We start from the raw sequence: 16,691 nt of genomic DNA, 5'->3' as shown, positions 1-16,691 counted from the left end.
GTGACTGGCTCGAGTAGCCACGGATTGTGGTAGCCTGGGTTGCTACGACAGATAAGTAGAGGGGTTTTATTATATGGATCATAAGCTCATAACCCTTTAATGGTAGCAAGTGAAATTGCGTCTCCTCTCTACATATTGGTTCTAAAACTCTGTTGCGATTTCAGTGAAACAGAGTAATTATTATTTGCCTAACAAAGCCTAAACTTAAGAATTACAAAGTAGCACAATAAATCAAGTAACAAACTTAAGAGAAAAATAATACAGATTACGTAAATACGAACAAGAATGCTGATAATATAGCAATTCACATAAGACCAAACTCAGACAATTGCCCATCAACGTTTTCTACGAGCCTACCTATCCTCTGAAAAAATAATGTTATAATAATAGTGATAAAAATATTAGTAATAACAATTGATTTTTCTAGCTTTCCCTCTAAAACTCCAGAGAAACTTTTGCCTATTTGAAAATGTCGTAGATCTAATGAAGGAAAGAGAATCAAGAGGAGACTCGTCCTACTCACTACAAAAATCTCTCTATGTATCACCAACACCGAAAGGGGATATGGTACAAAAATCACTCCTACTTGGGTGCTGGTGCAGCCCCTTGGCGGCCGCCTCTTCCACCACCATTCTGGTAAACAAATCCATCCCCATTACGGTTTCCTCGAGAAGGAACTTCCCCATTGCGCCTGCCATTGTCACTTCTTACATATCCACGACCACCATTTGAAAAGTTGCCACGACCCCTGAAACCGTCATTCCTGAAGCCATTTCGCCCAGAGGGATACGTGCTCACACCATTGACAACTACAAAGAACAATAGAACATCAGATTAACAACCAAATTTTGTTAACTTGGTAAAATCCCCAACAGCAAAAATTGTATACTACATATCAAAGTACACAAAAATGTAGCAAGATGTGCTTACCTTTAGTACTCGTTTTTTTCTCTTCAATGAAAGCTTCTTTCCCACCAATATTGATGTAGCCCAACTGAAAAATTAAATCAACATATCAGAATTAGACGATACATAACAAGGAATCTCTGCAGCTGCTAATAGCAGAAACTGCAGAAGTACATGAATCCACACATAATGATTAGAATATTCATATAAAATAATAAATTTTTTTAAAAAAAGAGATAGATTTGCATCAAATAAAGAAAATGGAACAAGGAACAGCACTACAGCCTAAAGACCCAACTAAGTTCATTTGCTCATTTAATTAAGCCTTGCATAATTGAATTGTTCTAGGAAGGTTATCCGTAGAGAAGATTACTTAGATAAGTTAGATACCAAGGAGAACATTAAAACTTCTGAAAACAAGGCAGCCCCCCCCCCCCCCCCCCCCCCAAAAAAAAAAAAAAAACTATGTACATGTATCTCAACCCCCCCCCCCCTCTCTCTCCCAACAAATGGGGAAAAAAGCTTAAACAAAAGCGTAAATACAGGGGTTGCATGGGTAAACAAGCAGGCAAGTAATCATGCAGGTATCCGATCTGTATGTGTATTTCATGCTGGAAATTTTAATATTCCAAGTAATCCAATAGCTAATTCATAAATACCCCAAAAGATATTTATTTATAAGCAAAAGAGGGGGAAAAGCAATAGGAAAAAACCCACGTATTTGGTTTAATAAAAGACGTAACATGGGAAGCTATTAGAGCAGCAGTGGTATACATTATACAAGCTGGTAAGTAATGCTGGAAATTTTAATATCCAACAGCTAGTTCATGAACAGTTATTTAATTATAAGCAAAGAATGGCAGTGCAAAAAGAAACAAGGACAAACAGAGTCCAGAGTTGAGAATATACTTCTATTGCCTTCTGTTTCGCAGCGGCATCTTCGTACTCAACAAATCCAAAACAATAACCCTGTATCAAGCAGAAGCACGGAAGGAAAGAGATTTCATCAATAACGTGCTTAAAATAGCTAAAAGTACATCGTGATTAGGTGCTTATAAGGAAGAAAATACGCCTTCATAATTACATACCTTATTTGATCGTACTTGAATGCCATTGCGTTTAATACGTCCAAATTTTTTGAACTCCTGCTCAATTTGAGTCGGAGTTGCATCGAAAGGCAAATCTCCAATATATACAGAATGCCCCTTTTCTGCACAATATTCAAGGAAAATTTAAATTATGGAGAGTTAAGGATTAATCATATCTTAATTACTATTCTATTTTATAATATTAGACAAAAATGGGAAAACATAGTAAAGTTTAAATAATTGACACTTTAACGGTAGTACCTTCGGATTGGACAGTGGCATTACCATTGCTTCCATTAGGAGCAGAAGATTCAGATACAGTTGCAGACACTGGAGCAGCAGGACGAGTTGGTTGTGCCGCAGGAGAGGGGGCTACATTCTTCTGTGGTGCCTTTGAAGTTGGAGCCTTAGCAGCAATAGTAGGTCTGTGCACAGGTGCCTTAGTTGCACCCTCGTTCCCATTTTTAAGCTGAATTAATTCATAAAATTAACAAGTGATCATCATCACTAATAAAGACCCAACATAATCACATAGAAACAAAAACTTACAAGTGATGCATATGACTTCTTAGGAGCATCCACATGACCATTAGACAAAGTCTCGGCCACTGGTTGGACTTTAAGACCAGAGTCAACAGAGGCCTGAGGAACAGCCTTCTGAGTGACAGTCAATTTAGGTTCAACTTCGGAGATGTTGGTTTTTGCCACATCCTCTGTAACTGGAGCATGATTTACAGTAGCGTTTGAGGTTTCGGTAGTGTCTGTAATGAAGCACAACATTAGCATTGCAGAAACCAGAAACAACCTCTCCATAAAAGCAAAAAGGCAAGAAAATTATGACAGTGATGAAATAAAAGCTTACCTTCAACAGGAATCACAGGAGAGGCTGGTGCACTTTTATCAACATCCTTCTCTTCCACTGAATTAACCTCTGGCGTGCTGTCTTCTTCAATAAACCTAAAAGTATCATTGAGTACGAAAAAACCACCTTTGTTTTGAGGAGCTAGAAAGAATGACTCAGTGAAGTTCCTCCTCACATTGTCCTTTCCCGTCAAACATCCAGTCACTAATACAATCACTCCATTCATGTAAGAAGCTTGTGCATCAGCTGTTAATATCTCTACTTTGTAATCGGTGCAATCTAAGGAGAGGATAAGACCCTTAATTCCCTGTAACATAAATTGCATTAGATCATATTGCCCAATGAAAACAAAATACCCCCAAACACCCCTAAGTTTTAATGGAACAATAACCAAGCCACAAAGATAGTACTATAACCATATAGTATATAATAAGTCAAGGAGAAAAAAGTGCAAAAATAACAGAATTTCTAGTTTTCTAAACCAACATTAGATGATTATACATCATAAGTATTAATTCAATGAATTTTATCTATCAATCAATATTATACAATAAAAGTCATTACAAGACCTATTACTTATGCATTTCAGATAACTGGTTGATCCAAGAAGATATAATAAGAGAGGCTTACTTCCATGGCAGTGACAGTCGCCAATGTTCCATCGGGGCCTGGTCGACTCATTGTGCTTGAATCTTGATAAAACCGGTAGACAAGCTCCGGCGACTGATGCAAAATTTTGTAAAACTGACCGACAAAGGCATTACCCACCGTTTCAGCACTGAAATCCGAGGAAGGGGCATCCGTTTGTGCAGCCATCTCTGGAAAATCCAATCAAATGTACACAATCAATCAAAACAATACATTACATACACAAAACCCAGTATCGGAATCGTCAATCAAAACCCAATCTCATATTCATGAATCAAAATCATATCTCTTGATGAATTAGGGTTTTAGCACTCAAGTACACACCTATTGAATATGTATTTCAAACAGAAAACACAAGATCTACAAACAATACAATAAGCAACACCGACACAGATTTGTTAACTATCATCTACTTACATTGTGGACTAAAGAACACGAACTACAACTAAACCCTAGATTCAATCAGGCCGAACTCTAAAGTCTAAACCAAGATCACTATCATAGTTCCGTCCTAACATTAACAAATTAGGGTTTTACATCACATTAACAACCAAATTTCACTCAATTACCAAATCAAATTCTTCTCGCTTAAAGATTTCAATAGAAAATTAAAAAAAAAAAAAAATCAAAATTACAAACAACAGTTCAAGAATCAAATTGAATTAGAACCCAAGATTGAGAAATTGATATTCGATTAGTAAAAAGTATAAATCAAACCTGAAGAAGCTGCTAAGAATTTCAGAGTAGAATGGTAGATTCAAGAACACAATGAAGCGACGAGAAAACGTTGTTTCCGTATTTTCGGAGTGTATTGCCTAGCGACTTGCCACGAGACGAGGCTGCTCGATATATATATGCAAGAGCTACTAGGTTAAAGCCTCACTTAATTTTAGAAACTAAGTTTAACAAGGAAATTTTTTATACCAAGTACAAAAGATATTACTCCTACTCGTCGTACCAATCTTGATACTACCCTACCCTCGAGTTCGAGGAGAGGTGGTGAATACAAAAAAAGTTGGGTCGGGTTGAGCCTGGGTATAAAAATTGTGTTTTTAAATATGTATAGTATCGGATTTATCGGGCCAAATTAGATTTTACTTGGGTTGGACTTAGATGTTGAGCTAAGATTGTGTTTTTACGCGTGTTCAACTCATACATTTTGGATTGGGGTGAGTTGGACCATTGTTGATCACCTCTAGATTCCTGAATGCGCTGCTTGTGAGTGTGTTAAGAATTGCGATTTTTAAGTGAATCTTGGTAGAATGTTCATTAATTGACTAGCCATTTAATGATAGATGTAAGGGTAACAATGTTGTCTAATTTGATCTTATCTTAAACAAAGTAACAATTAACCTCAATAGGGTTTATATGCTCGTGAAACATCGCATTACACTTCATAAGATGGTCATGTCTTACACCAAGATAAAACAAGTCATTGATTATATTCAACAGAGGAGGAAGAAAACCATGGTGTTTTTTTTGTTTTTTTTTTCCAAATATACTAGAGAGAATTCCAAAAAACATATCAAAAACAATTTTGCTTTAAAAAGCGCGTTTTCAATTTATTTAGTCGGTGGAAAAAACATATGAAATTTATTTAAATGAAATTTTTTTTTTATAATTTATTTTGAATTACGTAGAGGAATTTTCGTGTATTCTTTAGCATTTAAGTATCAACTCACTATGTTTAAATGCATAAAGGGCCTGTTCATATTTACTTATTTTCAGTTCAGTTCAGCTCCAATCAGTTCAGTTCAGTTCAGCTCTTAATTTCCCTCTCTCATAAAATATTCATTTCAATTCAGTTCATTTCCAATCAGTTCAGTTCAGTTCAGTTCCAATCAGTTCAGTTCAGTAAATATGAACAGGCCCAAAATACTTGTATTTTTTTTTTTTTTAATTACGTGGAGGAAGTTTCGTGTATTCTTTATTCTCTAAGTCTCAACTCACTATGTTTAAATGCATAAAATACTTGTAAGTATGATCACTATCTTCATTATAGAAGAATACGCTTTGCTATTTTCGTTATTGAACAAAACGCTTTACTAGTTAGTGTCAATAACAAAAAAATGTCGATGCGTTTTTTTATCGGGTTGTTGAAAATTTCGAAAAAAAATTTCTAATCCGTATTCAATCCGAAAAACAGAGCCCCCAGCGAGGATCGAACTCGCGACCTCTCGCTTACGAAGCGAACGCACTACCACTATGCTATGGAGGCATTTGTTGATAGTTTTTCTTCAAATACAAATTATATAATTATCATTATTACATTTTTTGTAAAATAGCGTGTTTTTAGCTCACTGCGTTTAGCAAGGCAAGTAGAAAGGAGAAGGCGGAAGAGGAGAGAGAGAAGAAAGGAAGAGAAAATGTGTGGAATTTCATTGATAATAGATGGCATTTGCTTTGATTTATCCTCCATTAATACCATTCAACAATCATCTTCAGATGCTACTTTTGAACAAGTTAAGTTATTTCTACTCCCTTTCTTTCTTATATTTTATTGGTGGGTAATTTTGAACTGAATTGTTTCTGCTTCAATTTGCACTAATAATTCTGCATATCATAGAAAAAACCCATTTAGTTAGGGAAATTTGATGGGGTTGTTGACTTGTTGTTGCTGTTCAAAATATTATTATTTCTTGTTGTTCTCGACATATTTGCTGAATTGGGGTTTTAGTTGTGAATTTAGTATGGTGTTTGAGGGAATATGTAGTTTGTTGATTGAGTAGAGGTGATCATGGGCCGGGTTGGGGCGGGGCACAATTTGATAATGATAATGCTGTATGAATGAACAGTATGGTAGATTGCTGCCCTTATATTAGTTATATGAAAAGATATCGAATTGGGGTTTTAATTGTGAATTTAGTATGGTGTTTGGTGGAATAATTATTTTGTTGATCGAGTATTGGTGATCATGGGCCGGGTTGGGGCGGGGCATATTTTGTTTATGGTAATGCTATATGAATGAACCGTATGGTAGATTGCTGCCCTTATTGGTTATGTGGAAAAATATTGTACTAATGGGAGGACTACTTGCTGTACTGGATGCAGTATACATTTGCAATTGATGACTTGAAAGCCGGTTTACGGAGACGAGGTCCTGATAGTTTGGGGACCAAAAAGGTTATCCTTGAAGTGAAGGATGCAGAAGTACATTCTTATGTTGCCAGGGACAAGGAAACTGAAAGGGAAATCTCTTGTTTGCGTGCTATGCGTGATTGTAAACCCTTTTCTGATGGAGACAGTGGGAGTGGAATGCAGCAGTCTGTTGCAGAGATGTGCTTTGTTGGTGCTGTATTACAGTTGAGGGGAACAAAGCCAGTTGTGCAGCCATTAGTCAGTGCAACTGGGAATGTCCTCATATATAATGGTAATTTCAACTTTATGTATTGTTGTTGTAGATTAAAGGGCTCGAGCAATGATAGACAAAATCTTTATTAGTGTAGACGAGTGAACATCAATGATTAAGCAAACACAATCATGGTTGTTCACTTGTCTAAACTAATATTGAGTAGATATTGATGTTTGGTGGGTAGCTTATTTGAAAATTTCAAGTCTTGCCATATGTCTTGTAGGTCTAAACTCTTAAGTCATTTTGATGATAAGATTGAGTTTGTCAATTATTATTGCCTTCGTTTCATCAATTTTACTGAGGATGAACTATTAAATTTTGGATGAGATAGTGAAGACGTTTTCCTTTTATATTCTTTTTCAAACTTGCTTGTACCCTTCTCTTGTCCACTGACCTTTATGTGCTTCTTTTGTTGTCCTCGATGGCAAAATAAGTGGTCTTGCAGCAGTGTTCTGAGTTTTCTATATTGATTTTGATAGAAAAAATCAATTACATAATTATATGCTTATAATTTGGTAAATTCATCTTTTGGTGAGGGAGTATAGCGATAAGATGCTTGCATTCTGTAAACTCAAAGTGCAAAGCTTTGTTCTATTTCAATTGAAAGATGAATTGCTTTCATTTCCTATTATATGCAATGAATATGTGTGTTCTGACTTATGCGTGTATCCATTTTGAAGGTGAAATATATGATGGGCTTTATGTGAGCTGTGACAGCAACGATACTAATGTCCTTCTGCAGTCTTTGGAAGACTGTTGCTGTTGCCAATCCCATGAAAATGTGAGCAGCTGTAGCGGAAAACCAATCCCCGAACTTCTTTCATCTATTAAGGGGCCATGGGCCGCAATATATTGGCAGGTATCCTCTTGGACTGGTAAGTTCCTTTTGGCAGTTTCCTGGAGTCATGCTGCTTTTTCCCTTTTTAAATGTTACATTTTTGAATCATGCCCATCGGTCTTAGGCTGCCTCCAGGACTTTGTGGTTTGGCAGGGATGCATTAGGGAGGAGGAGTCTTCTTGTTCATTGGCCCACTTCAGAAGATTCTCGGCTTGTTCTATCTTCTGTATCACCAGCATCTACTTCCCAGGAGCCTGGTAATGTTGCTTCTTGATTCTCTTTTCTGTTACCTCCTTGGAAGACATTACGACATTACCACTTGATTAGGATTGCTTTAAGCACAAATTGTAATAGCTGTGCTGTTTATGGATTATTTTTCCTTCTAGAAGTAGATCTTCAATTTTGAGTGGTGTCTGCATAACAGCATAACTACTGTTGTCTGGATTGAGGGTGCAATTTATGTCCAAGATGTGGAGTATAAAAAATGCATTAATTTTAATATCCTATGTGACCTTGTGTTAAATCTAATTAAAAACCTATTTATATCTTTACAAGTTGAGCACAGATGTGTAATTACTTTTTAATCCTTTTCTGTTTCTTGAATGTCATTAAAATTCACGTGTATCTGAATTCAAATCCACTTCAATCCATGTAATCGTTGTCCTCTGAATTCATCTAATATGCTATTGATGAATTGTTTGATGATCCATCTTATGTTATGTCAGAAGATAATTTGATGGAGCCATTTTATGCTTTAGTCACAGGGATTTATTAGGACAACCAACGTTCCAATGGTTTGATAATTTCTTTAATATTTAAAGGAAGAAAAGGGGCGTAAAATGCTCCAGGATTCATGGGATTTTTAAATTAAAAGGAAAATGATGATTTTACCAATAGGATTGTTAAGATACTATCACCAGATACTCAAAAGAGATTGTAGGAGTCTATTCTATGAATGATTATCTACTGTATATGAGGGCCTTAAATCTAAGTTTTCCAATTTGTCTGTCATTTGGATTGTATCTTATTGATCAACTGTAATGAACTGGCATACACGGATGGTTCCAAAGAGATGAAAAATGATTATTTTGATTAATTAAGCTTTGAACTGGAAAAATTAAGAAGAATTTCAGAGGAAGAAGAAGATGAAGTTTGCATTAAAATTTGTATATAAGAAAGATAGTAGAAGCTTTCGAGAGGCTTGTTCTCTTTCTAACCAGCATTCGAGAGTTTGGAGCTCTCCACTTTTTAGCAATATTCAGCATGCCTTTTCCCTATGGCTTCTTTCCCTTATCTATACTAAATCTGATGACTATTAACAGAATGATATTAGACTACCCATAATGCCCCTCCTGTAGGCTGTTTAGTACATCAATCTACATAATTTCTACTCCTTAATAATGCATTCCATACTAGTTGTTTTTCACATTTGGCATTTGGTTGATTCTGCTGAGTAGCTCTTTTATCCTCTGCATCTCCACTTGTGCTGCACTATGCTGATATAATCCGTTTTCTAGATTCTGAAGTTGAAGGTAGAGCTAGTAACATTACATACTGGGAAGAGCTTCCCTGTGGGGTGTACAGTATTGCTGTTGATGCAACAGAAGCTGGTGCCTGTCTAGCTGGAAAAATCAGAAAACATGAATGGATGAACTATATGCTAAAAGATCTGATCAAGTGGGAAAGAAAGCTGATTGAACCTAAGCTTATGGAGTTTAATTCTTCCAATTGCTCGTCACTTTTAGGGAACTCAGACATCCATTCAGCATCTTGCAATGGTATGTAATTAGTATTTGGATTTCAGGACAAAGTGTTCAATCTTGCCTGTGAAAACTGATAAATGACATTAAAACTAAAACAATTTAATTTTGTTCTTTTCTTGCTTGATTTTTTGTGGTGTTGTTTAGATACTGACTCTTAACGTTGTTGTCTCTTTATACTGTTTGTGGATAACTACAGGAACATTGCACTCTTCATCTATTTCACCAGCTGACAGGGTCTTGGCTGCCCTGAGAAAATCCATCACACGACGTTCTACCCAAAATACAATTTATAAGGTGCTAAACTGTTAGATTTCTAGTTCTTTGCCTTAAAGAAATTTCTCTTTGACATTGTCTATTTACTTATTTGTGAAATCTTCCGCTCTTGACGTGCTATGAATGTACCTTGCAGATGTTTCTGTTTGTAGTAATCATGTAGTTATGTGGCTAGGTGACTTTAATCAGAACATAAAATTTTCAGTTATTAGTAGACAATAATCATTTGAAAAGTGGCATATTTTGCTGATGCAATATAGATGTTTTACTTTGAAGTTGTGGTGGAATTTTTGCTCATTCGTTCTTAGTGGCCATTCTGGTGACAATCCCTGTTCACTCATCCTGTTGCCAAATAATAAATAAATTATCACGAGCAAGCTCTTTTGTCCACTTTAAATAATGTCAGAAATATACTACTTTCCCACAATGAGTTATATACTTATCTTTGACTTAACACAATTCGGAATGTCTCTAGAACAGTTATCTAAGAGTAAGAAATACTCCTACCGCAAGTTATACGTAGTACTTGTAGTAAACAATAAATTTGAGATAGCTTAAAAAAGGAACTTAGGCAATCATGGACTATCTGACACATTTTCAGGCTTTGAATATCCAATTACTGTTCTCTAAAATGGCATTCTGATCAAGTATTTAATAATATCCTCTTTCAAAATTAAGGTTTGACCTACATGATCTGAGTTCTTTGGCCATGCTTTTGTATTCAGTTTCCCATAGTGTCACATCTTCCTAGGGTCTGCTGGACTTTTTCATGGTTGTGGAAAGGCACTATAATTTGCATCGCGGTTTATACTTATGAATGTTTCATTCAATTCTATCTAGCTGTTGAAACTTGAAAGTTAATGAGGCCCTTATGTTTGGCTTCTAACTAGATACAATTGTTTGGACTTTGGACATCATAGATCAAGAAGGATTGAATTCACTTTGAAGTTTGAAATCTAGAACATTTACATGCACTGAGTTTTACCTAAATTTTCTGATGCTTTGGTTGTATCATTAGACGGTTCTTGATGTTTGGTTTCTGGCAATTCAGCTATGTGTGCCACTTGGGACATTTATGTTTCCTTCATACATTGCATTGTTTTGCATGTAATTGGGAAGTTAAAAAGATAGCTAGATGAACAATTACAAAACTGGAAATGATCAGATTCCATATTTCATGTAACTATTCTTGCCAATTTCTCATTTTTTGTGCTCTCTAATATGCAAATTGTTTTTGTTAAGAGACCAGGCTCTGAGGATTATGAACCGCAGGGCTCTTTAGGAAGGATAAATTGTGGCACTGTCGATGTAATTTGTGGCAGATAGGAAGATTTGGATGATAATAAATTATAGTATAGCCACTACATATCGAACATATGCTCCAGAGTATCGAGTGAAATACCGGTAGCTGGTTTTCTCTTAGATCATTAATGCCTTAAGTGGGTTGTTATCAGTCATGGCTTTGCAGACAAGCCAGCTAATAAGAATATTTATGCTGTTTCACACTTGTTGTCCAAGTTGGTCTTTTAAAATGAATAAGAAAAGTGGATTTATACATTTGAAATAATATCAGTAGCTCATAACCACTATCAGAGGAATAAATCATGGATGTAAGTTAATTGATAATTAGAATTGTTGAAAGTTGTCAAACAAAGAGGAGGGAAATCACAGTCAAATGTAGGGAGTATTTAGATAGCTACGATGAAGGAAGTTGGTCGCAAATGAACTAAAATACTTTGGTATGCAGTACGTACTTGCAGAGATGACGGCTTTTACTTTTATGGTGCAGCATTATTTTTCCTTTTATTTAATTTTTTACTTAGTTATTTTTTTTTAACTTTTGAAGACAGCAGTGTTTAACTCTAGCTCTTTTTTTTATTAAATTTTAATCAGCAGGAAGCTTTGCATGATGGACGAGAGAACTCTGTTCCTGTGGCTATTCTATTTTCAGGAGGGTTAGATTCCATGATACTGGCTGCAATACTGCATGAATGCTTAGATGCCGGATGTAAGCGGCTAGTCTATCTTAGAAGGCGTCATTAAACTACAATGCCTTTATTGTAATTATGATTTGTGGATTTTAGTTTGGATGTCTGATTGATTATCTAGTGCTTTGATGGCAGATGACATTGATTTGCTAAATGTCAGCTTCAATGGTGAAGCAGCTCCTGATCGAATTACTTCTAGAGCAGGACTGAAAGAACTGGAAAGAATTGCACCTTTGAGAAGGTATAATGATAGCCTGATAGGAAATGAAGATACCATCCCTTTTTTTTTTTTTTTTTTTTTTCTTTTTCCTATTTAGCTTCTCTAGAATGCATTGTTTTATCTAGTAGCTGCTTCGTATTGTAACAAACTCTTATCTGCAATGAAATTAAATTGAAAAAGTTTGAATAATTACCTTCTTGGAACCAGGCAAGGTGAGTTGGAGGGCTGAGAGGGGATATATAAATGGAGTATTCTGAGACTGCTCTCTGCAGCGATTGCACTTAGTTTTTTAAAGCAGTAGACACTATTCATTTTACCTAGCAAGACCCCGGGCCTTTAAACAAAAGGGAGAGAAGACCACAATTCATTGTATGTAGATTGTAGAAATTATTTCCATCACAATCCTTTTGGCTTTCTCTGTATTGTTTGTGGTAGTAGGACTTGCATCCTACTATCTTCATTCTATATAAATGTTCTTGGTTAATGTTTTGTAATGTGGAATGCAAGCAGTAGAGGACAAGAACAATTAATATTAGGTTAATGTTTTGTAATGTGGCTTTAGTATATAAAGTGTAGTAGACTAGTAGTGAAGGCAGTAGGACATTATGTGAATTGTGAGGAAATATGTTGAGAGAATGGTAACCTCAAGTTACTAAGAGAGTGATTGCTTAAAGTTATCAAGAGATTAATAGCCTAAAGCTATTAACCTATCACTTTTGGTATCCAAATTTCTGCCATTATCAATCAAAGACTCAAGCTTTTATCTTTACATTTCTTGTTCAATAGAACTTATAACCTGAAAATCCTAGTCTATTACATTATTCTTTCACTTGTGTTGACAGATTAGGATCTGCTAACTCTCTTCTTGTACCTTTTTCAAAAAGTAACAATCACAAAGTTGAATGCACATTTATAAGTAGATTAATAGCAACAAAGAAAAGTAAGATGAAGGTCCTTGGCTTGAAAATCTTCGTTGTAGAACAGCTGACATGGCAAATTTATTTTGTTTGACAGAATTATATAATCACATCATGTTTTTGTTTTATTTATAAAATAAGGTTTTGAGCATTATGATATTAATACTTGGCCTTTTTTATTTCCCTACCTTGGGATATGATCATTATCGAATAACATAATGGTGTTCGCGTATGTTTGTTCCGTAGAAACCATATAAAAGCTACATCAGCCATTCTCAAGGTAGATTCTTCTACTAGGATCCACTGTAAATTTTATTACTCTGTACAAATCATTAAAGGGGTATTATTCCTGTTAATTCTGATGGTTTGGGTCATCTTGTAAGATTAGCAGAATAATTGAGTTTATTTGCATGATCATTCATTTAAGATGTACATTCCATTGACGTCAAATAAAGCCACATTGCCCACATAATTGATTGTTTGAGTCCATTGGTTACTTGATTCTTCTCTCTTTACAATATTGGTAATTGTATTTAACTTTCCTACATTTACTTTGAGAGAAATGTTCGTAATATTCAATTGTTTGGAGAACACAGGTGGAGACTTGTGGAGATTGATGCCGATCTCTCAAATCTAACCATGGAGATGAAGCAAGTTATGGCTCTAATCAACCCTGCAAAAACTTACATGGTACTCTATTTTTATCAGTTTTATCTATATATAGAACTTTTAAAGACTATTTTTGTTCTGAGTCTACAATTTATGTATTTAGGTCCTATTCTGTTCACCTAATTTTCATTTATTTTTCGACAAATAAGTTTAGATAAGATAAGTTTAGGAAAATTAAGTTCTGATAAGGGTTGCCTAATTTCAATTTACATCTATAATAAGTTATGATAAGTTCATATAGTATACTATAAGTTTGGATAAGTTCAGATTAGTGAAAATTAGGTAAATAAAACGCACCTTGCTGGCTTCTTTAGAATTTTCTAGTCTACTATTATATGGATGAAAGCCTTATTTGTTTATATGCTGGAGCTGGACCATTATTTTATGTGGTGCAAGTGTCTTGTCTTTTTTTGTACGTAAATTTAATTAATTTCATTAACTTTATTAATTACCTGTTTTTTTTAACCCCCTGTCTGGGTTAATGATCAGGACCTGAATATTGGTATAGCACTATGGTTGGCTTCTGGTGGTGATGGTTGGGTGCATGAACTAGATACTTCTGCTCCGCATGAAGGCTATCAGCGCTTCAGATACAAATCTGAAGCAAGAATATTACTAGTTGGTTCTGGTGCTGATGAGCAATGTGCTGGATATGGTAGGCATAGAACAAAATACAGAAATAGCAGGTAGTCTTATTTCCCGTCTTTTCATGTGTATGTCTCTTACTCTTATTAGCAACCCCCCCCCCCCCCCCCCTGCTACCAAGAAAATACCCTCGTATTAGGAGTGGTGCAAATATTTTCTGGCATTTTCTTTCGGTGATCTGATTAATTGGAGGAGTAATAAGTAAGAAACACAAGAGTGGAAAAAATGATGCTCTATTGGCTTCTAATTTTGAACATCTGCATAAGTCTCCTCAATTTTGTAAAAGCAAGTAAAGTGCAATGGCTCCTCTACTTAGGGTTTATTGTCCCCAAGTATTTTTAGTTTGAAAATAAAACAAGTTAAAATCTAGAATCTAGATCTCTTCATCTCCTATCTCCTTCCTCTTCCTTAAGTACGTGAATTAGAGAAGCAGACTCTATGCTTTTCCTTTCTTTTCCAGTTGTCTTATTGTTGTATTACTTAATTTTATGCTATGATCAGTTGGCTTGGCCTACATGAAGAAATGAAGTTGGACATGCAGAGAATCTGGAAAAGAAATCTTGGGAGAGATGATAGATGTATTGCTGACAATGGAAAAGAGGTAATGCTAGTCTGCTTCCGAGTTCCAACTTCTCAGTTTTCACGTGAAATAATTGTCGTTTGATAACTATCAACCAGCATTTTCTTTTCTATTCTCCTCAGGCAAGATTTCCGTTCTTGGATGAGGACGTCATAAGGATTTTGCTTGACTTTCCACTATGGGAGATCGCTGACCTCAATCAGCCAAGTGGCAAGGGTGATAAAAAAATTTTGAGAGAGGTGCATGCCTTTTTTATGCTGAACTGAATCCCTAGTGCTGTCTATTAATATGCTTTTTTGTATCAATTAGTAGTCCAATTGCTTGGACTTTTCATGTTTTGTTAAGTTGTTAACATGGTGTAGCCTTTCACAATCTAGTTGAATCTAAGTATTATCCTACTAAACCATCTTTTTTCTCCGTGTTAAGGTTGCTAGATTGCTTGGTTTACATAAAGCAGCAGTTCAGCCAAAACGAGCTATTCAGGTAATGCAAGTATACCACAGACTGCATAAATCTACCTAGTTTCAAAGGTGGAACTAATGTAATTTCAGCACTGGTAGAGTGGTAGATGAACTAATATCTTTCTGTGCTGCTTCAGTTTGGCTCCAGAATAGCACAAGAATCAAATCGTAAGAATTTTGGCAGCAACCGTGCAGCAAATCAAGCATCTGCTGGCAGTGTAGCCTTCCACAAGTCATCGAGCTAAGATCTCGTGTTACCTGGTGAGCGTGCTGATGGCGTTGGTGAATGATTGGCAGCAGATGTTCTCTGTTTGGTTCCCATTGAAGATTTGCATACGAGTGTAGATGCATAGTGATTTTCCAGCCATCAAATTTTGTGGAGCATGACAAATTTTTGCTTCAATGGTTTTTATAGCCCTTGAATTTTGTATTTTCAAAGGTTCCAACTTCCATTGATTAGTTGAACAATGTGACCATATTCAATTAGTATCAAAATCATTTTGGAAAATTCTACATGGTGGCCTCAATGCCTCATATTGTTGCAAATTCCATTTGGTGGATTTTTTTTTGCCATATTCTCAAGTGATCGTTAAGTGACAAACATATGCTTGTGCATACACAAAGAATCAAAGCACTCAAATTAATTAAAAGATTAAGTTAAATTTAATCCCTATGAGAGTATTAGGTTTTTTTTTTTTTTTCTTTTCTTTTCGGGAAAAGAGAATTAGGTCTTCTTTGATTAAGCATATGTGTGAGAGATAGTACTGTCAAAACGGTTTGACAGTTCGGATTCGGTTCGGTTTGAAATCGGTTCGGTATTAAATCGGGTCGGTTTGAAATCGGTTTAACTGTCTCGCGGCTCAGCATTGGGAAATTAAGACTTTACATGAGTTGCTAAATTGAGAAGTGGGTTGAGTGTCGCCATTGAAGGTAAAAAAAAACAACTCATTTTGTATTTCAATACTCAAAGTTGAGTCTCACAAATGGAGATGGTCTTAGACCTCTAACCAACGAGCTTTGTAAACATCTTAAGGGGGTGTTTGGTATCAACTTAGTATTGGTAACGGAATGGAAACAAATTAGGAGGGGAAAGGGTAATATATAGTGTTACCCTTACTAGTTGTTTGGTATTACTAAGGAAACGTAAACGATTACAACCAATCTATTTCCTTTTCTTTGGCATAAAAAAAGGGAAAACAAATTTATTTATTTTTTTAAAAAATAAGGAAAAACAAAATTAATATTTAGTAGGCGACATTTATCGCAATTCACATTCACAGGCTGCAAAATTGCTTCAAGACTTCAACTTACTCTTTTTTTTTTTTTTTTTTTTTTTTTTTTTTTTTTTTTTACTCCAATTTAATTACTCTAATTTAGTAATTCAAATCATCAAAAATCAGATGACTAGATCACTTTTTCTTTTATTGATCATTAAATCTCAAATACACTAGATTGAAATCTTAGCAGACCATCAAAAATCA

At 35.3% G+C, this 16,691-nt stretch overlaps 2 protein-coding genes and 1 non-coding gene across 5 annotated transcripts; 1 reads left to right on the top strand and 2 right to left on the bottom strand.

Annotated features, from left to right (window-relative positions):
* Nucleotides 1-244: 244 nt before the first annotated feature.
* LOC145558951 (nuclear transport factor 2-like) lies at nucleotides 245-4,376 on the bottom strand. 2 transcript variants are annotated; one of them, XM_081620331.1, is made up of 9 exons: nucleotides 4,222-4,376; nucleotides 3,487-3,674; nucleotides 2,857-3,163; nucleotides 2,544-2,755; nucleotides 2,256-2,463; nucleotides 1,995-2,116; nucleotides 1,816-1,875; nucleotides 931-994; nucleotides 245-809 (listed from the first exon to the last, which is right to left on the bottom strand). In XM_081620331.1, the coding sequence occupies exons 2-9, from the start codon at nucleotides 3,670-3,672 to the stop codon at nucleotides 583-585; spliced, it is 1,386 nt and encodes a 461-aa protein (XP_081476457.1). In that variant the 5' UTR covers nucleotides 3,673-3,674; nucleotides 4,222-4,376; the 3' UTR covers nucleotides 245-582. The 2 variants fall into 2 exon arrangements, with proteins under 2 accessions (XP_081476457.1, XP_081476464.1); XM_081620338.1 differs by having other exon boundaries at nucleotides 2,280-2,463.
* Nucleotides 4,377-5,650: 1,274 nt separating this feature from the next.
* On the bottom strand, nucleotides 5,651-5,722 carry TRNAT-CGU (transfer RNA threonine (anticodon CGU)). The gene has a single exon. It is a non-coding gene; the product is annotated as a tRNA-Thr (tRNA).
* A 106-nt stretch (nucleotides 5,723-5,828) lies between these two features.
* Nucleotides 5,829-15,723, top strand: LOC145558927 (uncharacterized). Of its 2 annotated transcripts, none has more exons than XM_081620310.1 (14): nucleotides 5,829-5,966; nucleotides 6,556-6,874; nucleotides 7,537-7,715; nucleotides 7,819-7,951; nucleotides 9,212-9,472; nucleotides 9,654-9,751; nucleotides 11,627-11,738; nucleotides 11,854-11,959; nucleotides 13,452-13,545; nucleotides 14,014-14,210; nucleotides 14,671-14,770; nucleotides 14,872-14,988; nucleotides 15,176-15,232; nucleotides 15,348-15,723. In XM_081620310.1, exons 1-14 carry the CDS (start codon nucleotides 5,871-5,873, stop codon nucleotides 15,453-15,455), a joined length of 1,977 nt encoding a protein of 658 aa, XP_081476436.1. In that variant the 5' UTR covers nucleotides 5,829-5,870; the 3' UTR covers nucleotides 15,456-15,723. The 2 variants fall into 2 exon arrangements, with proteins under 2 accessions (XP_081476436.1, XP_081476428.1); XM_081620302.1 differs by having other exon boundaries at nucleotides 11,624-11,738.
* Nucleotides 15,724-16,691: the final 968 nt, after the last annotated feature.

Source organism: Chenopodium album, chromosome 1, assembly GCF_948465745.1.
Source record: "Chenopodium album chromosome 1, dcCheAlbu1.1, whole genome shotgun sequence".
In the NCBI taxonomy this organism is placed as follows: Eukaryota; Viridiplantae; Streptophyta; class Magnoliopsida; order Caryophyllales; family Amaranthaceae; genus Chenopodium; species Chenopodium album.
Note: the sequence above shows the minus strand (reverse complement) of the source record. Positions and strands in the feature narration are given on the sequence as shown.

What these genes read in the sequence shown, in the direction of transcription:
- LOC145558951 (XM_081620331.1), bottom strand. Translation starts at nt 3,672, where the DNA reads ATGGCTGCACAAACGGATGCCCCTTCCTCGGATTTCAGTGCTGAAACG. An exon ending in AGAAGTCATATGCATCACTT is followed by an intron (nt 2,464 to 2,543) that starts GTAAGTTTTTGT and finishes GAATTAATTCAG; the next exon opens with CTTAAAAATGGGAACGAGGG. An exon ending in CGAAACAGAAGGCAATAGAA is followed by an intron (nt 995 to 1,815) that starts GTATATTCTCAA and finishes TTAATTTTTCAG; the next exon opens with TTGGGCTACATCAATATTGG.
- LOC145558927 (XM_081620302.1), top strand. Translation starts at nt 5,871, where the DNA reads ATGTGTGGAATTTCATTGATAATAGATGGCATTTGCTTTGATTTATCC. An exon ending in CAGATGCTACTTTTGAACAA is followed by an intron (nt 5,967 to 6,555) that starts GTTAAGTTATTT and finishes TACTGGATGCAG; the next exon opens with TATACATTTGCAATTGATGA. An exon ending in CCATTCAGCATCTTGCAATG is followed by an intron (nt 9,473 to 9,653) that starts GTATGTAATTAG and finishes GGATAACTACAG; the next exon opens with GAACATTGCACTCTTCATCT.